Genomic DNA, 23,732 nt, shown 5'->3' on the forward strand with positions numbered 1-23,732 from the left:
CAAACTCTACATAAAAACCGTGAGTAAACGACAGAGAAATAATAGACCCCAGTGGTTCTCCACGGAGATCTCTGAACTAGTAAAGCAAAAAAAAGTATTTTTATCCTACAAACAATCACAGCGACCGGAAGCTAAAGAAACCTATCTGGTAAAATCCAGAACTGTTAAAACAGCAGTCAGGGATGCCAAACTCCGGATGGAAGAAAATATAGCTAGGCAGATTAAAAAAGGGGATAAATCATTTTTCAAATATGTTAGTGACAGAAGAAAGAACACAGATGGGATTGTGCGCCTAAGGAAACCTGACGGTAACTTTTAGACTCAGACTCGGATAAAGCCGAACTACTCAACAGCTACTTCTGCTCGGTCTTTACCCATGAGGCACCGGGATTCGAACCGCAGCTACAGACAAGAGGGTGCTCGCATTCTGAGATTTTGAATTCACCGAGCGCAATGTCTATCACGAACTATCGAAGCTAAAAGTAAACAAAGTCATGGGGCCGGATAACCTACACCCCATAGTACTTCAGGAATTAAGATATGTCCTGTTAGCTGCGCTTTTCAATCTTTCCCTAAGCAAGGGAAAAGTCCCCTTGGACTGGAAAACTGCTAACGTCATTCCACTTCACAAAAAGGGAAGCAGGTTGGAGGCTGAAAATTACAGACTGGTGAGTCTCGCATCAATAGCGTGTAAACCTATGGAAACGTTGATTAAAAACAGATTGGATAAGTTTCTGGACGACGAAAGACTGAGGGATCCCCACCAGCATGGATTTACAAAGGGAAGGTCTTGTCAAACCAATCTGATAAGCTTCTTTGACTGGGTAACGAAACAACTGAATGGGGGACAATCCCTGGATATCGTGTATTTAGACTTCAGTAAGTCGTTTGATAGTGTCCCACACTGTAGTTATTAAACAAGATGAATACGATGGGTCTGGGAGATACATAGACTGGCTTAGTGGCAGACTTCAGAGGGTGGTAGTAAATGGTACTCCCTCGGAAATGTCAGAAGTACCAGTGGAGTGCCACAGGGCTCGGTTTTGGGTCTGATACTATTTAATATCTTTGTAAGGGATTTACCTCAGGGACTTTGAGGTAAAATTGCGTTATTTGCGGATGACGCTAAACTATGCAACATTGTGGGCAGCGCAACCAAGCCCGACAGCACAACCATGCCAGACACTATGAGGCAGGACCTACTTTTACTGGAACAATGGTCTATATACTTGGCAACTGAGTTTTAATGCCAAAAATTGTAAGGTGATGCACCTTGGTAGCAATAACCCCTGCAGAACATATACCCTGAATGGTGAAAACTTAACAAGAACCATCGCAGAACGAGACCTGGGTATAATCATTAGTGAAGATATTAAAACTGCCAATCAGGTGGAGAAAGCTTCAGCCAAGGCTAGACAAATGCTGGGTTGCATCCGGAGAAGTTTTATCAGCCGTAAGCTTGAAGTCATAATGCCGTTGTACAGGTCGATGGTGAGACCTCATCTGGAGTACTGTGCAGTTTTGGAGGCCACATTATCAAAAGGATGTGAAGAAAATGGAGTCGGTTCAGCGTATAGCCACTAAGATGTCTCGGGACTTAAGGATCTCCCATATGAAGAACGTCTAAGCAGGCTGCAGTTATATTCTCTCGAAGAACGCAGAGAAAGGGGTGACATGATAGAGACATTCAAATATCTTACGGGCCGTATTGAGGTGGAGGAAGATATCATCTTCCTTACGGGTCCCATGGCAACCAGAGGGCATCTGCTCAAACTCAAGGGTGGGAGATTTTATGGTAACATCAGGAAATACTTCTTCACCGAAAGAGTGGTTGATCGATGGAATAGTCTTCCATGTCAGGTAGTTGAGGCCAGTAACGCACTTGACTTCAAGAGACGATGGGATAAACATGTAGGTTCGCTCCAGGGAAATGCTTAAAAAGAGGGTTTTTGTTGAAGGGTTCTTGGAGTGGGTTCGCTCCGGGAAATTCTTAGAGGGAGGGTTCTTCGAGTTGGCAGACTTGTTAGGCCAACGCCCTTTTCTGACGTCATACTCTGTTTCTATGTTTACCTCCTCCGGGTCTTCCAAGGCTGGGGAGTTGGCCAGGGTCTGTGGTTTCAGAAAAAGTATCATCCAGAGGCCGTTCTGGAGTGTGGTGTTAAAATGCCTGCATTTCGAGTCAGGGGACCTTTTTGGCATGGTGTAGGTACCTTGGGAGGGCCTGGCAGAGGCCATGGGGTGTGAATTTTCTCCAGGCCTTTATGCTTCGGACCCAGCTTGTTTGATGCAGTTGGCGAGCACATTGGTTTCTTCTAAGCTGGTTATGCCAGTGGCAGTGATCCCTTTTTAGGCGCCCTCTTGTCAAGCTATGACAGAGCTCGACTGCATTAATTGCCATACAAATTTTATGCCTTTTGTCTCCTGACGCTGTTTCTTTTTTGAATCCTGCTGCCCTTGCTGGGTGAGTCAGCATGCTCACCCTGAGAGTCCAGATTTGGGTAAGGACCCTTCTGTCCGTAGACTGTTTAAGAATGTCTCTGTCCATCATTTTATTGCTAGTGTTCTGAAAGCTCAAATTGGAATCTCCACCTTCCACGTCAGTATTCGGTCATGGGCCATTCTAATGTACTGTCCTCCTTTTTTCCATCATACATCCATCCACAACTTTTTTGTCTGGTTATGGAGCACTGAGATACCGCAGAAGCTCTTTCTGGCTCTCTAAAGCTATGTCTCAGCTTTATCCTTTGGCTCCTTCTTTTCAGGCGCATGACCCTTCCTAACGATGGAGGAGTAGTGCTTGTGGACTTTAAAGTATATTTTTCATATTTCTCAGCTTAGTTTTTGCAAGAAAACTTCATAGATGGCCTCCCCAATCCTACTGTGTCCCACAAGGCTCAACCCTCTCCCCCTTACTTTTTAATACTTTCCTGACCCCTCTACTGACCCCAGCCCAATCTATCGGATTCACTACTTTTGTGTATGCAGACGACATCCAACTTCTACATCCCATCAACCCCACAAACCCCAGTGACATATAGGAAATAAACACTAAACTTGATAAAATCAGTGATTGGCTCAGAACAAACAGATTATCCCTCAACATAGCTAAATCCCGTGGTCTACTTTTTCCAATCAAAAATAATGAAACCTTAAACAGACAAATTTGCATTGAATCCTGTCCTATTAAAATGGAATCAAAAATAAAACTTCTAGGAGTGATCCTAGATAAAGATCTTTCATGCCACGACCAAATCAGCTCTATCACAAAAAAATGCTTCTGTAAACTTCGTCTTATCCGTTCCTTAACTTCTGTTCTTGAAACCGCTTCTATCGAAACCCTAATTCATTCACTAATCATCTCTCATCTGGACTATTGCAATTCTTTATATCACGGGATGACTCAAAAGGAAATACATCGTTAGCAGCTTATTCAAAACACAGCCATCAAACTAATATACAAAGCCAAAAAAAACTAATACCATGTCACTCCTCTTCTCTGTGAAGTGCACTGGCTACCTGTCTTATCCCAGGACAAGCAGGCAGCATATTCTTGACTGATGGGTGACGGCACCGACGGAGCCCCGGTACGGACAATTTTAGAGTGATTGCACTCTAAGAACTTGGAAAGTTCTAGTAGGCCGCACCGCGCACGCGCGAGTGCCCTCCCGCCCGACAGAGACGCGCGGTCCCCAGTTTCTTAGTTTCCGCGGAGCTAAGAAGATGCATGTTTCAACGGCTGTTGAAAACTTTTGTTCTTTTTGCCTTCCCGCTCGCGTAAACTTCGTCGGAAATATTGTTTCCTTCTTTTTCTTTTCTTTGTTTAAAAAAAAAAAAAAAACTAATTGTGTTTTCTTTTCATTTTTTTTTTTCGGTTTCGCCCGGGCGGGGCCTATTGCCACCATCGAGGCCTCGGCCTTCGATTTGGCAGAAGCCGTTTTTACCTTCATGCCCCCTCAACCCGGGTTTAAGAAGTGCCAGCGGTGCGCTCGACCAATTTCACTCACAGACCCGCACAACTGGTGTCTGCAGTGTCTTGGTCCTGACCATCGAGCGTCTACCTGCACCCGCTGTGCGACTTTAAAAAAGAGAACTCTTAAAAACCGCCAAATCCAACAGCGGTTATTATTTGGCGCCGAGATGTCTGATTCCACAGCACCGACATCGGCCCCATCTCAGTCGGCACCTACTTCATTGATACCGCGCCGGCGTCGCACCCTGCAGGTAAGTCGGCTAAGAAGCCTTCCCCGTTGGAGCGTCCTCCGGTCTCAGTAGCAGCGAGTCCAGTCCTGCCGACCTCGAGGCGCCCACGGAAGCGCTCCGCTCCTATCGAGGTGAGCCCCTCGACATCGGGTTCCTCATCCTCGGAGCGTAGAGCGGCACCACAGGTACCGCAGAAGAAAAAAGCGGTACCGGTGCCTTCGCTGGACGAGCGGATTGCTGCTGTCCTGCAAGTGCAACTTAAGGAGCAGTTACAACAACTCCTTCTTGCACTTTTGACACCGAACCTTCCAGTCCCGGTCCGGTCTGAGCCACCGGTACCGACAGTGGAGCGCCCTCTTTTATCAGCATCCACTTTGTTGGTACCGGTCCACACTGCTTCATCGACTTCGATGCCAATTTTAGCTCCGGAACCGAGAGCTCAGCACCAGGCGGTGCAGACTTCGATGCCGATGCAACATGTCACATCTCCCGGTACCGTATCTATGAGGTCGGGTAAGTCGGCGCGCAAAACCCGACACCAGGAACCCTCCACTCCGGAATCTCGAGACCGTGGCTCTCATATTAGGGATCCTGATTTGTGGGGTGACTCTGAAGACCCTTTTCTGTCTGAGGGCGAGTGTTCCTCTGACGAAGAGGATCACCTTATTGTAGATCCCTCTTCTAAACAAGATTCCACATCCTTTACCTCTTTCTTAAAAGAGATGTGTGAATCTCTTTCTATTCCCTTGGAGGCTGAGTCTAAGAAATCCAAAGCATTCCTTGATGCTCTGGACTTTGACCAGCCTCCAAGGGAATTTCTCAAACTTCCTCTCCATGACATCTTACGAGAGACGTTTTATAAAAATCTAGAGACTCCCCTGACTGTACCAGGAGCTCCTCGTAAACTGGACTCCTTATACAGGGTTATACTCATTCCTGGTTTTGACAAACCTCAGCTCCCGCATGAGTCTCTTTTGGTGGAATCCACACTAAAGAAATCAGCGGGAGCTAGTGTGTATGCCTCAGTCCCTCCTGGCAGAGAAGGAAAGTCAATGGACAAATTTGGCAAACGTTTATATCAAAATGCCATGTTAGCCAATAGGTCAGGAAACTATGCTTTCCATTTTTCATTTTATTTAAAGCACCTCATTCAACACATGGCTGCTTTTGAAAAGTACCTCCCTGACCGCAAGAAATCTGCTTTTCATGCCTGCTCTTCCTCTCTTCTCCAGTTGCGTAAGTTCCTAGTTCGGTCAATTTATGACACTTTTGAATTGACTTCTAGGGCCACGGCTATGTCTGTTGCCATGCGTCGGTTGGCATGGCTCAGAGTCTCAGAGCTCGATGTAAATCATCAAGACCGCCTAGCGAATGCTCCCTGCTTAGGTGATGAGCTCTTCGGAGAGTCCATGGATTCCACTACACAAAAGCTGTCTGCCCATGAGACTCGGTGGGACACTCTCCTGAAGACTAAGAAAAAGACTCCACCTGCTCGGCCTTTTCGCCAACAATCCGCCTACCAGCGCCGCTATGCTGCCCGTCCCTTGCCACCGGCTACTCAACAGCCTAGACGTCAGCGCCAGCAACAGCGACAACCACCTAGGCCAGCCCAGCAGCAACAGGTGAAACCTCCTCCACCACAAAAGTCTACTCAAACCTTTTGACGTGGTTCTCCAAAGCATAGCCAGTATTCCACCATCTGCTCTTCTCCCTCGACCCATAGGAGGACGTCTTTCGTGTTACATCAGCCGTTGGGAGAACATCACATCGGATCAGTGGGTCCTCAACATCATCCGCCACGGCTACTCTCTCAACTTTCAGACACGTCCTGCTCAAAGTCTGCCAAGAGAGTCTGCTTTGAACACCTCTCAGTCTTCTCTCCTTCTTCAGGAGGTTCAATCCCTCCTCCTCCTGAACGCCATAGAGGAAGTTCCTCTAGATCAGAAGGGGCAGGGATTCTACTCCCGTTATTTTCTGGTCCCCAAAAAAACAGGGGATCTCAGACCCATCCTAGATCTTCGCGATCTCAACAAATGCTTGGTCAAGGAGAAATTCAAGATGCTTTCTCTGGTAACTCTTTATCCTCTTCTCCATCAAGACGACTGGCTATGCTCCCTCGATCTCAAAGAGGCATACACTCATGTACCCGTCAATCTGGCCTCCAGACAGTACCTCCGCTTCATGATCAATCATTGTCATTACCAATACAAGGTGCTGCCCTTCGGTCTTGCCTCCTCTCCGAGAGTGTTCACCAAATGTCTGATTGTGGTGGCTGCCTTTCTACGTTCTCACCACCTTCAGGTGTTTCCTTATTTGGACGATTGGTTAATCAAGGCCAATTCATCTCAAACAGTACTCCTGGCCACCAACCAAACCATCCTGTTTCTACAACTTCTGGGGTTCGAGATCAATCTACCCAAATCTCATCTTATCCCCTCTCAGAGACTTCAATTCATTGGAGCGGTGCTGGACACAGTCCTCATGAGAGCATTCCTGCCGTCCAACTGTCTTCAAACTCTTCAATCTCTATGTCAGCAGGTACTTCCTCAACGTTCCATCTCTGCCAAGCAAATGATGATACTTTTGGGTCACATGGCCTCCACAGTCCATGTCACACCCTTCGCACGTCTTCACCTGCGCACTCCTCAATGGACCCTAGCTACCCAGTGGTCCCAAGCGATGGATCCTTGCTCACGACACATATCTGTGACATCATCTCTTCGTCAGTCTCTACAATGGTGGTTGATATCCTCAAATCTCTCCAGAGGTCTTCTGTTCCATCTTCCTCCTCATCAACTTGTCATCACCACCGACGCCTCCCCTTATGCCTGGGGAGCTCATTTGAACGAATTCCAAACTCAAGGACTTTGGACAACCCAGGAAATGAAACATCACATCAATTTCCTGGAACTCAGAGCGATGTTTTATGCACTCAAGGCCTTCCAACATCTTCTCTTTCCTCAAGTCCTCCTGCTGTGCACAGACAATCAAGTTGCAATGTACTACATCAACAAGCAGGGGGGAACAGGCTTTCGCCTCTTGTGCCAGGAAGCCAAGAAGATTTGGGCTTGGGCGACAAATCACCAACTATTTCTGAAAGCTATCTACATTCAGGGAGAACAGAATTCCTTAGCGGACAAGCTCAGCAGAATTCTCCAACCTCACGAGTGGACACTCGATCCTTTAACTCTACAGTCCATCTTCGCTCAATGGGGCACTCCTCAGATAGACCTCTTTGCAGCTCCCCACAATCACCAGCTGCCCCTCTTCTGCTCCAGACTCTACTCTCCTCACTGTCTGGCAGCGGATGCATTTCTCCTCGTTTGGTCCAATCTGTTCCTGTACGCTTTCCCTCCTCTGCCTCTCATGTTAAGAACCTTGTTCAAGCTCAAGAGGGAACGAGCCACCATGATTCTGATTGCTCCACGATGGCCCAGACAACATTGGTTCTCCCTTCTACTTCAACTCAGTTCCAGGGAGCCTTTTCTTCTTCCACTGTTTCCTTCTCTGCTTACGCAACATCAGGAGACCCTTCTGCATCCCAACCTTCCGTCTCTGCACCTGACAGCTTGGTTTCTCTCGGGCTGACTTCTCATGATACTCTTTTGTCTCAGCCCGTTCGTTCCATTCTGGATGCATCCAGGAAGCCGGCCACTCTGCAATGTTACCATCAGAAGTGGACACGGTTTTCTTCCTGGTGTCTTCTTCATCATCATGATCCCACTTCCCTTGCAGTGGAGACCTTGTTAGATTATCTTCTTTCTTTGTCTGACTCTGGCCTCAAGTCTACTTCCATCAGAGTCCACCTCAGTGCTATTGCTGCTTTTCATGAGCCAGTCCATGGAAAAATTCTCTCAGCTCATCCCTTGGTGTCCAGATTCATGCGGGGTCTTTTCAATATAAAACCACCTCTCAAAGCCCCTCCTGTGGTCTGGGATCTCAATGTGGTTCTTTCTGCTTTAATGAAGCCTCCATTTGAACCTTTGGCTACCGCTCCTTTCAAGTTTCTTACTTGGAAGGTACTTTTTCTTATTGCTCTTACCTCTGCCAGGAGGGTCAGTGAGCTACATGCACTAGTTGCTGATCCACCGTTTACAGTCTTTCATCATGACAAGGTGGTTCTGCGTACACATCCAAAGTTTCTCCCTAAGGTTGTCTCTGATTTCCATCTCAACCAATCCATTGTTCTGCCTGTCTTCTTTCCGAAACCTCACTCTCATTCTGGAGAACAGGCTCTACATACTTTGGACTGTAAGAGGGCTCTAGCTTACTATTTAGAGCGTACTAAGCCCTACAGATCAGCTCCCCAACTCTTTCTGTCCTTTGATCCGAATAAATTGGGACGTCCTGTTTCTAAACGTACGTTGTCTAATTGGCTGGCAGCGTGCATTTCATTCTGTTATGCTCAGACCGGACTGACACTGGAAGGTTCTGTCACGGCCCATAGAGTTCGAGCTATGGCAGCATCTGTAGCTTTCCTCCGTTCCACTCCTATTGAGGAAATCTGCAAAGCTGCTACTTGGTCCTTAGTTCATACTTTTACATCTCACTATTGTCTGGATGCTTTCTCCAGACGGGATGGACACTTCGGCCAATCTGTTTTGCAAAATTTGTTTTCCTAATGGCCAACCTTCCCTCCATCCCTCTTTTTGTTAGCTTGGAGGTCACCCATCAGTCAAGAATATGCTGCCTGCTTGTCCTGGGATAAAGCACAGTTACTTACCGTAACAGGTGTTATCCAGGGACAGCAGGCAGATATTCTTGCGTCCCACCCTCCTCCCCGGGTTGGCTTCTTAGCTGGCTTATCCTAACTGGGGACCGCGCACCTCTGTCGGGCGGGAGGGCACTCGCGCGTGCGCGGTGCGGCCTACTAGAACTTTCCAAGTTCTTAGAGTGTAATCACTCTAAAATTGTCCGTACCGGAGCTCCGTCGGTGCCGTCACCCATCAGTCAAGAATATCTGCCTGCTGTCCCTGGATAACACCTGTTACGGTAAGTAACTGTGCTTTATAGTAACATAGTAGATGATGGCAGATAAAGACCCAAATGGTCCATCCAGTCTGCCCAACCTGATTCAATTTAAATTTAAAAATTTTTTTCTTCTTAGCTATTTCTGGGCAAGAATCCAAAGCTCTAACCGGTACTGTGCTTGGGTCATATCGCGCCACATACAAAATTCTTCTGCATGTCTTCAAAATAAAACTTATGCGCTCTCCAGCATTCCTCGATAAACACATCATTCCATACTCTTCAAGTAGGGCTTTTAGATCAGCAGACCAGAACTTACTAACTATTCCGCCAATTAAAGAACTTTATTATACCAGAAATACAATTTTTTTCCACCAGAGCCCCTGACCTCTGGAACGTCATGCCTTCTCATCTTTGACACAAAAATTCTCTTGATAAATTCAAAACCAAACTTTTTTATTCAAAGACGCATTCCACAATTCAAGATAGTAACCACCTTTCATCGCAGCATCGTTTTTTAAATTTTTATAAAGAATCACTTCTATGAAGTGACTCCCATTCCATGCTGTTTTTCCCCTCCCCCTGTACCCTCCTTTACTTTTATTTTTATGATGTAAAACTCTCCTTACCCCTTACTCCTTTCATGTCCAGTTATGTCCATATCTTTGTCCTTAATTTGTTTAAATATTTGTCCCCATACTTTTATTTTAATATTTTTAGCATTGTAAACCGGATAGATACATGTAGATGGACAGTATATTAAATTATAAATAAATTTGGATTCATGCCTCATTTGCGGTGGATGGCTGTCAGATGTGCAGCTGTGTTCCATATGTGCTGCGGCCCGCGAGGGGGGCAAGGTTTTCTCGGATGCAGGTCCTTCGACCTCCGGGGAGGTTCTTAAAGTGCCTTCTGCCCCGACTCCTACAAAATTAGCGTCAGGGGGCACTGGGGGGAGTACGCTGGTGATGTTTTAGCGAAACGCAAGCATGGATCTGGTGAAAAATCTCAATCTTCAAAGCATTCTAAATCTGAGATACAGAAGTTGACTTCTACTGTGGAGGATGTTTTTCCCCCCAGAATTTGTGAATATGCTTTATCAGGCACACTTAGTTAAAAAATCTCTGCCTGTCTCCCTTCCACCGTCCTCTGTACTGGTCAGAAAGACCCCTGCTCCGGGGGACCAGGGTATGTCTGTCTTGCCTTCCTGTGGGGGTACCAGGGAGTAAGTCGGCTGTGCCTGCAGTTGTACCAGACACACTTTCCATTTCTCTGCTTTTGCTGGGCAGCACTGTGGCAGCCATGGATAGGCGAATCTGGCGGAACTCCAGGATTCAGACCCATGTGGAGCCTGTGATTTGAGGGAAGACCCCAAAGTGTGCAGATTCTTCAAGCCCATGCATCTTATGGATTTAATCTTTGGATCTCTTTAGGAATTGAAGCTGCAGTCAGAACAGCCGGCCACTGCTGAATGTTCTCTCATAAACTGAAGGTGAATTCTTTGGTTGCACATATCACCAAGCGCACATCTCTTCCCACCGATGGAGGGGTGGTCCTGAAGAATGTCCTGGACCGACACATAGATTTCATCCTTAAGCGTCTGTTTGATTTGGCCGCAGCTGATATTAAAGCGGCAATAGCTTCCTCCTTTGTGGCTCGGGCATGTCGTTCCAAGCTGCACCATGATCCTGATACTGTTGTGCTTTGTGATTTGGATTTTCTCATCTCCAGAGTGGATTACATGGCTGATGCCTTATACGACATCTTGAAAGTTTTCGCCAAGCTGGGCATCTATTCTGTTTCGGCTCGCAGTATGCTCTGGATCCTGCAGTGGTCTGGTGGTTCCTCTTCCAAGACCACGTTGAGCCTGTTGCCCTTTAAGGGTCAGCTTCTGTTTGGCCAGGGTCTGGATGACCTTATGGCCAGTGTTCAGGATTGTAAACCCAAGGCTTTGCCTGGGAGCAGGTTCTGCCCTTCCAGGAATTTGGGATGCTCTAATTTTCATCCCTTCCGACGTTTCTTCTGTACTTGGGTCTTTCCTCAGGACAACGGTCCTCTTTGTCTGTCAGACCATGCTTCAACAGGCCACACCATCAGCAGTCCGTGGCAAGTCGGCCAGCGGCTTCCGCTAAAAAGTAGTTCTGACGCCAGACCGATATCTCCATGCATTGGGGGGCGGTTGTCGGTCTTTGTGGCGGAATGGGAGACCATCACCTCCAACCACTGGATTCTAGAGGTTCTCAAAGAGGGCTACAAGTTGGAGTTTCTCTGTCCTCTGACCAAGTATTTTCTGGATTCTCCTGTGGGCCACCCCAAGAAGGTGATTCAGGTGCAGGCCACAGTCCGCAGACTTTTGGATCTTGCAGCAGTTGAACCCGTGCCAGAGCGACACTTGGGCTTTGAGAGATATTTGATATACTTCATTGTTCCAAAAAAAGATCCAATGATTAGAAACCAATTCTGAACTTCAAGATGGTCAATGCAGTCCTGAAGGTTCCTCATTTCTGCATAGAGATGGTGTGTACAGTGTTTGCATCGGTGGAGCTGGAAGAGTTTCTAGCCTCCCTGGATCTGACAGAGGCATATCTCCACATTCCCATGTTCCCAGACCACTGAAAGTATCTGTGGTTCCATGTTCTGGGGTAACCTTTCCAGTTTGCGGCACTACCCTTTGGATTGGCGACGGCACCCTAGATATTCACCAAGATGATGGTAGTGGGGGCTGCCCATCTTCGCACCCTAGGGGGTCTTGCTGTCTGAGGGACATCAGGCTGCCAGCCGGTGGTACAGTTACTGCAACGTCTGGGCTGGGTGATCAACTTTTAGAAGAGTCACCTTGAGCCCATCCAGGATTTGGAGTACTTGGAAATTCGATTTCACACGGGTCAGAATACAGTGTTTCTGCCTATGTCCTGTCAGAGATATTCTGGCCTCTCTGATCCCAACTATGTAGCAGTATCTCCAGGTCCATGGTGGCAATGATCGATGTGGTACCATAGACCAGGGCTCATCTGCATCCGCTGCAGGAGTCTCTGCTTTCATTTTGTGATATTTGAGTAATTTTTAGTTGCGGTTTTTGTGCTGGAATCCACAACGGGACCCATTACATGCACCCCTGCCCTGGACGAGACTGGCACGCAATAGTCTTTTGTGGTGGTTGCATCCTCTCTCACTGTCCAGAGGCCTTCTACTTCGGATCTCGGATTGGGTGATCCTGTCGAAGATGTGAGTCTTAAGGGCTGGGGAGCAGTGTGCATGTCTGTCCCGGTTCAGGGCCAGTGGACACCCTCAGAGCGCAAGTGGTCGATAATCTCTGGAACTGCGGGCGATTTGACTAGCCCTTCAGTTCAAGGGTAGTCTCCATCAAACCGTCCATGTGTTCTCGGACAATGCCATGGTGGTGGCTTACATCAATTGTCAGGAGAGCACGAAGAGTCCCTCGCTGAGCATAGAGGCTCAGCTGCTTTTTTGGTGGGTGGAGAGGTACCTTGTGTCTGCGGTGCACGTGACAGAAACGGGCAACGCTCCAATGGACTTTCTCAATCATCAGTCTCTGGACCTCGGAGAGTGGTCTCTCTCAAAAAGCATTCAATTGCTTAGTGGATCAGTGGGGGTTTCCCACGTTCGATCTCAGGGTGACTGTGGCAAGATTGATTACTGGGGTTTCAAGAAGGACACACATAACTCCAGTGCTGTAGCAATTGCATTTATAAGAGACTTGGCAGAAGGGCTTCGAGGTAAAATAACATTATTCGCCGATGACGCCAAACTGAGTAATGTAGTGGGCAAATGCACAACAGACGAAGATTCAGTGCCCGACAACATGATGCACGACCAACTCCTACTGGAGCGATGGTCTAGGACATGGCAACTCAACTTCAATGCCAAAAAATGCAAAGTTATGCACCTGGGCAGCCAGAATCCATGCAAGTCTTATACCCTTAATGGCGAGATCCTAGCAAAAACGGTAGCAGAACGAGACTTGGGGGTAATCGTCAGTGAGGACATGAAGTCTGCCAATCAAGTGGAGCAGGCTTCGTCCAAGGCAAGACAAATCATGGGCTGCATACGAAGGGGTTTCTTCAGTCGTAAGGCGGAAGTCATTATGCCATTGTATAGATCCATGGTGAGGCCCCACCTGGAATACTGTGTGCAATTCTGGAGGCCGCATTATCACAAGGATGTGCTGAGACTGGAGTCGGTGCAAAGAATGGCCACCCGGATGGTCTCGGGACTCAAGGATCTACCATACGAAAAACGGCTTGACAAATTACAGCTATACTCGCTCGAGGAGCGCAGAGAGAGGGGGGACATGATCGAGACGTTCAAGTATCTTACGGGCCGCATCGAGGCGGAGGAAGATATCTTCTTTTTCAAGGGTCCCACGACAACAAGAGGGCATCCGTTGAAAATCAGGGGCGGGAAACTACGAGGTGACACCAGGAAATTCTTTTTCACTGAAAGAGTGGTTGATCGCTGGAATAGTCTTCCACTACAGGTGATTGAGGCCAGCAGCGTGCCTGATTTTAAGGCCAAATGGAATCGGCACATGGGATCTATTCACAGGGCAAAGGTAGGGGAGGGACATTAAGGTGGGCAGACTAGATGGGCCGTGGGCCCTTATCTGCCGTCTATTTCTATGTTCTATGTTCTATGGTTATCCATGCAGCAGAGTACACTTATTCTTTCAACCATACATCAGATTTTATACCACGCTTCTCTGATAGTACTACAGGTTTTTTTAAAAAATTTACCAACCCAGAAAATGTTTGAGATCAGAAAATAGTATGAAATTGAGTTTAGAGAGGGTAAGATGTCAATCTCTCATGTTAAGATCGGGGCAACAATGCTGAATGTGGCAGGTACTAATGCGCTGCCTGGTATTTTGCGATTTGTGCTGGGAGGACGAATTTCAAGAAAATGTTGAAAATGCAGCTATTTATTAATGCCTTCCTGGAATTTTGTGATATTGTGCTGGGAAGATGAATTTCAAGAAATTGTGCTGGGAGGATGAATTTCCAGAAAATGTTGAAAATGCATCTGTCTGTTAATGCTTTCCTGTGTTAGTTTTGTTGAAACCTGATCTGCTATCATCCGTATATGTAATTTTGTAATGTATGTAATTTTGTAAACTGCATAGTAAATATATGGTATATAAATTTTTAAATAAATAAGAAGGCCGATCGGTTCTTCAGTCATTGTTGAGAGGCCGGCAGCAAAGACCTGGATGCTCTGGTTCAGCCCTGGCCTTGGGAGGGTCGTCTTTGTCTTCCCTCTATGGCCAATGATGTTGAGGTGGATAGTGGATCACAAGGGGCCAGTGATTCTGGTGGCTCACAACTAGCCGAGATGGCTGTGGTATGCTGACCTGGTTCGGCTCCAGCAGGATTGGGGGTTCCAGTTAGCTTGTCATTCTTGCCTCCTCACGCAGGGTCCGATTGCAATGCAGGACCCGGACATCTTTGGTCTTACGGCATGACGTTTCAGCACGCAGCCTTAATTGGCTGGGGCTATTTGGCGGTGATTGCCACATTGCTTTACAGTAAATGGAAGTCCACAGTGGCAGCCTATGTTTCCTCTGGTTCGAGGGAGCAGGACCAGGTGTGGTCCTTGGACGTGCACAGGTTATCAACGAGTTTCATCTTTCTGACCACCTGTTTGTTCTGGTGGGTCTTGCCTACAAAGCTAGGTCAGCCTCTAATGATGCCATTTCCGCGACTTATGTTGCAGCTGGAAAGAAGCCCCCTCACCCCCTCAGGGTACAGGCCCATTCGACCAGAGGAGTTTCCTCCTCTTGCACAGAGTCATTGGCTGTGTCTGTAGAAGAGATTTGTAGGGCCGCTACCTGGTCCTACTTTCTTACCTTCACCAAGTTTTATAGGATCGATATGGCAGCCAGCTGCTTTTAGTTCCTCTGTGTTGGCAGCGGGTTCATCAGTCACATCCTGACTTTTTGGGATTGCACTGTTACGTCCCACTGGTCCTGGAATAAAGTGGGATTGTACAAAAACGAAAGATTAGGTTCTTACTTTTGCTAATCTTTCTTGTAAATCCTTACTTTATTCTGAGAACCCGCCCTATATATTGCTGATTCGCTGATGTCTGCCTTACAAGTACTGGTAAGCTGGGTTTCTATTTTCTGACCAGGCATCCCCTTCTGACAGTGCAGGCTGTGTATCCCTTTAGCACTGTTTTGTCATTCAGATTTTCACTGTTTTATAATCTGTTATTTCATTTTGCATTGTTGTTGCATTTGTTTGCAACCTCCAAGAAAACATTACTTCATGCATAATGAGACTTCACGCATGGTCCCTCTCAGTACAGATGAAATTAAATGAATCAAAAACAAAATTACTCTGGCTCAGCCCAAAATTAGAATACCTGCCTACCATTTTCACACTACTCACAGGCTCGGCTCTACACCTTGAGTTCTCAAGCAAGGTCCTCGGCATCATTATCGATTCCTCTCTCTCCCTCAACGATCACCTCAATTCCTTGGCAAAATCATGCTTTTTCAGCCTCCATATGCTGAGGAAAGTAAGATACTACTTTCACCAAAAACATTTCGCCATCCTGGTACAATCCACCATTCTCTCCAAACTCGACTACTGTAATGCCATTTATTTATGCCTTACAAACAAAAGTCTCCAGACTCCAGCTTATCCAAAATACCGCAGCCAAGTTGATTTTTGCAAAACGCAAATTCGACCACGTATCCCCACTACTTACCAACCTTCACTGGCTTCCAGTGCTTTCCAGAATTCATTTCAAATGCTCCTGTCTGGCTTTCAAGATCATTCACGGCATCCTTCCGCCCCTAATCCCACTATCTTTTAACACCTCAAGGCCTGCTACCACCAGATCCGCCCACAGACATAAACTATCCTTCCCCTCTCTGCACAGTATTCTCTACGCGGGCAAACTGGGAAAGTCCCTCGTCTCCAAAATCACGGGCCTTTGGAAAGATCTCACTATCCCGCTGCGGAACCTGGGCTCCCTCCAATTATTTCGCAAACAATTGAAAACCTGGCTCTTTTCTAACACATAATCATTTTTTCTAACATAAGACCATTTCTTCTCCTGTTTATATTCCTTCTACTCATACACTCTTGTAAATCATTCTCCTCTCTTTTTATATTTTTAAGCTTTGTAAACCGTGTCGAGCTCCACTTCCGTGGAGATGATGCGGTATATAAACCTAAGGCTTAGTTTAGTTTAGTTTAGAATTGATTTGCTTGCCGGGGAGTTCCCCCGTTCTTCTCTCTCTCTCTCTCTTTTGTTATCCTCTACAGATGTTCTTGGCTGCTTTAAGACTGACTGCTGTGGACAGTAGCATGCTCAGTGATGAGGTATGAGAGAGAGGGGATAAAAGTCTCTAAAGTTTTGAGGCATCCTACAGAATTTATAAGAAAGAAGATTAGCAAAGATAAGAACCTAATCTTTCGAAACGGATCTTAAAGAACACTGTTTTCACCACTGATGAGTTATGACCACGGAATTGTAAAGAGGTGTCTATTGAGACCCCCCCTAAGCTCTTAATCTCCTGCTGTATTGGAATCAGCACCCCATCAGGTTTTGTATATGATGGGACTCCTTTAATTCCGGTTGATGAAAGCCACAGAATTTTTGTTTTAGAAACATTTAAACAGAAACAGTTTGTTGACATCCATGTCGTAATTGCATTCAAATAAGATGACAACAGTCGAAAGCCCTGAATATAGTCATCTGGAAACTCAAAAGAAAAACTGTAAATCATCGGCAGAAATGTGATACTGTACAACAAGATGCGAAAATAGCTTACCAACTGGAGCCATAAATTAAACAACATGGCTGATAGGGAAGAACCCTGAGACACTCGACACTTTACATGAAAAAAATCACTTCCACTACTTAACATAAAAGCATCTATTACTAAGAAATGATTGAAACCATTTAAGTACAGTTCATGAAATTCCAAATGTACACAATCTATCCAAAAGTACTAGATGATTCACAGTATCAAATACTTCAGCCACATCAAGAAACACTTATCAAGCCCTTTGTGAATCTCTTCACAAAGAGATAGTAAAAGTAACTCGGTGTTATGGTCATTGCGAAATCCAAATTGGAAGTCATCCAAACACCCATGTGAGGACACAAAATTAACCAGTTGTAAAACTATTCTCTCCAGTACTTTAGACACGAACATCAAGATTGAAATAGGACAAAAATGTTCCACTTTAGTAACATCTAAGAGGACAGATTTCAGATTGCTTCAACTTATCTGGAACACATTCAGAACTCAATGATTGAATAATTATACACTCTAATGAAGGTGCTATCTCAACTTTTAGCACTGTTGTAGCACACGGGTTCAAAGGACAGTTAGATGAAGTAACAGACTGTATAGTTTGAACCACTTCTCCAACGCCAGTTGGCAGAAACTCATTCCATACCTCAATAGCTGCATCATCCTGGCCCACCTACCTGCCCTCAGTCAACTCTCTCTCTCTTACTGTGCTAACACTAGTGCAACTGCAGGCAAAGTACATTAAAGAGAGATCTGGTGCTAGTTGGGTGGGGGAGGAGAAAAGAGAGGACCTGCTGCTGGTCTGGGGCTGGGTAGGAGAGAGAAACAGTGGCAGCAGCAGCAGGAGGATGGGAAACATGCTGGCACTGTGTACCACGTGTTGGAATCCTCAGCAGTATTGTAGCTGGAATTTTTTTTTTTTTTGTAAATCTTTATTCATTTTTACAACTTATAACAAGTGCATCAGTAAATGACATTTGAACTTGGATACATCACTTGATTTTCTAGCATAATCAACTTAAATGAATAATGAAATTAAAGTTTCAAGTTTTATTTATATTTGATTAATCGCTTAATTAAAATTATATCTAAGCGAAGTACAGTGTATGAATAAACATGATACTAAAGTAGTAAGTAACATGAAATATTATAAAATTAACAATTTATACTAAAATTTACTAAAATAGTAAATAACATGAAACATAAACCCCCCCTCCCATCCACCCCTTCCATAACTTATGTAATCTCATATATCCTATAATGAAATCTTTCCTACCAATCTAAACATTTAATGAAATATCTAAAAACTATCCCCCACCCCCTCATTTGCAATTGTACTATTAAGGGAAAAATATTATCTATTCATTACAATATTCTGTCAATGGCCCCCCAAACATCTTGAAATTTACTAAAATTCCCTTTGTGTGGCTAATGTTCTTTCCATTTTATATATATGGCACAATGAATTCCACCAGAAACTATAATGCCACCAGATTTTCTAACAGTTTATTTGGCCCCATATTGATTTCCAAAAAGCCCAAATGAATGGACAATAGAATAATAAATAATCTAAAGTCCCTGCTTCGAGATGACAATGCCAGCATCTATTAGACTTGGAGCTATCTAATTTTTGTAAACGAACAGGGGTCCAGAAAGCTCTATGCAACAGAAAAGCCCAAGTTTGTCTCATAGATGCAGACATTGTACATCTCATCCTCCAAGATCAAATTTGTGGCCATTGAGACGCAGTAATTTGATGCTTAATCTCAATGTATTGTAGCTGTATTGATAAATGTTTATAAGTAGAAAATGGAAATAAGGTATTCTTTTTATTGGACTACTAACTTTTGGAAACCAAAACCTCCTTCCTCAGGTCAGAATAAGATTCCATAACAGCAGTATACTGTACTGACCTGAGGAAAGATGTTTTTGGCTCTGGGAACCAAAGAACATACTGCAAAAACGATGTACTTGATGACAAGTCTTTATTTCAATCAGTAAACACAGCTCTTTAAGGCATCCACACTTCAGTAGGAGTTTCAGCTCATTTGTACGCTATTGTGGCCCGCTTAGGAACTAATTGAACCCCTGAAGAAGATGTTAGTCAAAACATGGACCGTGTCAGGTTCCTGTTCCTTCATTACATAGGTGGACCACATTTAAACAACGTTTACTGATTGAAATAAAGACTTGTCATCAAGTACATCGTTTCTGCAGTATTTTCCTTGGTTCCCAGTCGCTTGACGCCTACTGCAGTCCTGTTGGATTCCTCTCTTTGTGTTTTTTGGCCTCTGAAAGCCGATTAAAAAATGGGTTAGTCCAAAAAAAAATGGTATTTTCTTAGTTTCCATTTTTTGTTTTATTTCTATTTGTTAATTTGTAAATTGATAATGTTGTTTGTTTTTCAAATTCATATCTGTTATCTGTATTTTGCACAGTATTAGGGGACATATCACTGTTTCTGCGGTGTTGCATTTCTTGCAGGGTCTGACTTCTTGGCGGTTCAGTTTAACTTTTGTCTACATATTTCTATTTTTAGATTGTGATTACTTATTCCATACTTGGTGAGGGGGTATCTTTGTTCTGTGTGTATGAAAAGGACATGGTTTTCTGTTAGCACTGACTGTGCAGGATAGATCTGTATTAATCTGGCTTATTTAGTTTTACAATAGATGTATTGAAGTTTTACTGCAGTGTTTAAGATGCTGCCTTTTCCTAGGTGCACCCATATATGACTCGTGGATTATTACAAAAAACATTTTTATATAGAGAAGGGTGGTGGAAAAAAATGATAGGCCCTGGGTTCAAATATACTAGGTATGCCACTGGCTGGAGGTCCGTTCTGTGCAGGGGTATGCCCTCTCTGCTGTCCCTGCACACACCTGTCCATGGGTAGGAGTGGCATTGCGAACCCCCCTCCCCCCACTGCCATATGCCTTATTTTCAATTGTTTTCCTGACAGCACCTGCACAGCAGCGAGACACTTCTTGAGGTCTGTTTCATAACGTGTACTTTGACTCATACCGCCCCATTTGATTCGACTTCCTGATCCAGTATGAGTGGGACAGTTAGTGCGAGCTTCGGAGCAGACCTCAAGCAGTGTATCTCTGCAGTGCCAGTACACTTCTCCCTCAGTATTCGCGAGGGTTAGGGGCAGAGCCGGCCCGCAAATGTTGAAAATTTGCGAATAACTTTTTGGCCAGCTCTGACCCACCCCTGCCTCCCTCCCACCTTCCCCCCGGCATCCCAGACCTTACCTGGTGGTCTAGCGGGCTTTCGGGGCAGAAACGATCTTCCTACGCTCCTGCCCCGTGCAGATCACTCATAGGAAATGGCTGCCATGAGTTCCCGTAGTCTCTCGAGACTACGACAGGAGCACATGGCAGGAGTGTAGGAAGATCGCTCCTGCCCCTAAAGCCTGCTAGACCACCAGGGAAGGTTCAGGATGCTGGGGGGAAGGCGAGAGGGAGGCAGGAAAAGGTTTGGAATGCAGCTTTATTTAAAAAAAAAAAAAATCACAAATAACTGAATCCATGGATACTGAAACGGCGGATTTGGAGGGAGAAGTGTACTGTAAAGAAAACGATTGAGAATTGAAGGTACAAAGTCGGCAGGGAGGGTGGGGGACTGTGGTGTGAGAGGGGCGATGGATGTGGGAGGGAGATTACTAAACGTTTTTTATCTTTTTTGCTCCTATGGGTGTTACTCGTAGTTAAGTTGACTCCTGGTTTTTGAGAGGGTTTTTTACCTATATTTTTCAGCTTATAAGCAAGTAGTACGAAAAGCTGTTTTCTGGATAAATTAATTTTATTTTCAAGAATTCTAGTCAACATAGAACTTTTTTTTACTGAATATCATATACTTTATGAATAAATGCCATCATTTGGTATATCTTTAAAGGCTGTTTTCCAGAATAAACTCATTTTTGAAAAGATGTACTTAACAGGTTTTTTAATTAATTTCTTCATTTCCCTCTGCCTATGGATCTGAAGATTGAACTGTTCTATATAGAGCCAGACTTGCATAAGGGAGGGACATTGGAAAGGACTGTGAGTGTATGTGTTGGGGGGAGGATTTAGTAGAGAGTGTGCCACACAAAATGTTGCAGGTCCTAATCCTAAATTGGTCTCCCATCTACCAAATACCTGAATGGAAACTACCTATAAGTGGTATATAAATATTTTAAAAAACAAAAATATTTCCTTACTGCCTATGTCCCTCTCCAAGTAAACAAACTCCACTGAAGAAAGAATGTATGAATAAGTGGTTAAAATTTAAAAGTGAGCTTGTCCATGGCTGAAGATAAACTGAATTTATCAGCGTTGTTTATATAATCAAAGGCTTAAACAAAGTCCAAATGTTTTTTTCTTAGTGTTCTGACTTGGGTATTTTGTTAAGAAGCATTTAAGGAAGCTTTTTCATAACTAATTTCTTGAGCTAGAGAGGGAAGAAGTAAGTAGTAGAACATTTGTTACACAGATGTAAGGAAGGCACAGCTGTGTTTGATTCCTAGCCATTGAGCTCAAACTCAGGAATTTTTGAGTGAGTATCTCTAGAAGAAATAAAAATACAATGGAACCTTGGTTTACGAGCATAATTTGTTCCAGAAGCATGCTGGTAACCAAAATACTCGTATATCAAAGCGAGTTTCCCCATAGGAAATAATGGAAACTCGCTTTGATATGTTCCCCCCCCTCTCCCGAGGCCAGCGGCGCTGCTCCCCCCCACTGAACTGGCACCCCTCGCCTGAACAACTTGAACTTACACCCCCCACCCCCCGGTCTGGCACCGGCATGCAGCCCACAGGACGTGCCTTTGCCGCTAGAAGATCTTCCTGCCTCTGCCGGGCCTTGAGCATGCATCTGCACATGCTCAAGACCTTCTAATTCTCCCTCTCGCCGAGATTTTCTTGTGGGTTGCGTGCCGGTGCCAGACGGGTTGGTAAGTTCAAGTTGTTCTGGCGGGGGGTGCTGGTATGAGCGGGGGGGAGCGATGCCGGTTATTGGGGGGGTGCTCGCAAATCGAGTCAACACTCGGTTTGCGAGACAAGTTTTGCAAGAATGTTTTGCTCGTCTTGCAAACACTCACAAACCGGGTTACTCGCAAACCAAGGTTTGACTGTAACATCACTGTCGGGGTAATAACCTTGATGTCCAGAAAAATTAAAAAAAACTTCCACCCCCCCCTCACACACACACACACTTCTGAATAATCCAAAAACGTTCTACGGCAGAACTTGAGACATTTCTGAGAACTTTATTTTTCAACAGGATGGAACTCCAGCATACCAAGCTTGCAAAACAGTTGAGTTCTTAATTAATGAAACCCTAGAATTCATTGAGCCAACAGCTCAGTAGCATTGAAGGCTTTGTGAATGTGTCGAGGTTGAATGATGACACTTAACACAAATTATGAATTAACTAAGGAAAAAAAACAAAACAATTATATTAATGCATTTTCAAAGGTCATACTAAATATTTAAACAATTGCAAAGTATTTTGAGACATGTTGTCCAGGATTCCATCTTTTTCAGACACTGTGTATAGCTGATTTTAAAAATTGTGTTAGACCCTTAATTCTAAATTGTTTTTCCATAGGTTGCACCTGAAGAATTTAAGGCCAGCATAAACAGAGTTAATAGCTGTCTTAAGAAGAACCTTCCAGTTAATGTTCGGTGGCTGCTTTGTGGTTGTCTATGTTGTTGCTGCACATTAGGTTGCAGTATGTGGCCTGTTGTTTGCCTCAGTAAAAGAGTAAGTTTTTCTTAAACTATTAAACAGGGTCTGATGCTATAGTTGCATATGAACAATATTAAATTAACAGCGTGTGATTATCTGAATTTTACAATTACACTTCTCCCTCCGTATTCGCGGGGGATGCGAGCAGAACATAGCTGTGAATACTGAAAAACCGCAAATAACTTTTTGCATGTTATTCGCGGTTTTCAGTAAAATAGACCTGAAAAGATAATAAACCATGAATAACCAACCTGCGATTTGCTCCATACAATTCCAGAAGCAGTGATTTCCTCCATGAACCACTGGGAGCAGCGATTTCCAATGTGAGTTCAGTGACGAAAATTAGGGGCGGAGTCAGCAGCCGAAAAATTGCGAATAAGCGAATCCACAGATACGGAAACCGCGGATAAGGAGGAAGAAGTGTAGTTGTTTCCCAAGTTGTTTCTAGAGTACTCCCTTGCTAGTAAGGTTTTCAGGATATCTACAAGAAATATGCATGAAAGATATCTGTATGTGATAGAAGCAGTGTATGTAAATGAATCTCATGCTTATTTATTGTGGATATCCTGAAAACCTGACTGGCAAGGGGTACTCCGGGAATGACTTGGGGAAACATAGATTTTTGTAATCAAACTACATTTCTTAAGAAGGCACGTGGGATCTGTTAGAGAGAAGAAGAAATAATGGTTACTGCGGATGGGCATACTGGATGGGCTATTTGGCTTTTATCTACCATCATGTTTCTGTAAAGAATTGTCCTTTGTGCTGTCAGCTCATTAAACAGGAAGACAGGTTGTAATATAGGTAATGAAGGTAAAAAGCACAAGAGGATTCCCTATGGTCTTTAAAAGTAAAGAGAGGAGGAGTGACTAATATATATCTTTTCAGTAATGAGATTAGCTTTAGATTATCCAAAGCAGTGATCTCCAAACTGGGTTTCAAGGAACTCTGGAGTTCTGCAGATTCTATTAGGGGCTCCCCATCAGTACAGATTTCTAGCTAGATGGGGTAGGAGTGATCCTTAAGTCGTTTTTGTC

The 23,732-nt window shown here is 44.7% G+C and overlaps 1 protein-coding gene across 1 annotated transcript in view; it reads left to right on the forward strand.

Moving 5' to 3' along the window:
* Positions 1-23,732, forward strand: part of CHIC2 (cysteine rich hydrophobic domain 2) — a 72,442-nt gene that overhangs the window by 16,727 nt on the left and 31,983 nt on the right. The window contains exon 3 of the mRNA XM_033945507.1: positions 22,555-22,710. Within this exon, the coding sequence (XP_033801398.1) occupies positions 22,555-22,710 (156 nt within the window). The remainder of the gene's footprint in view (positions 1-22,554; positions 22,711-23,732) is intronic.

The sequence above is a fragment of the Geotrypetes seraphini genome, chromosome 1 (genome assembly GCF_902459505.1).
Source record: "Geotrypetes seraphini chromosome 1, aGeoSer1.1, whole genome shotgun sequence".
Lineage (NCBI taxonomy): Eukaryota > Metazoa > Chordata > Amphibia > Gymnophiona > Dermophiidae > Geotrypetes > Geotrypetes seraphini.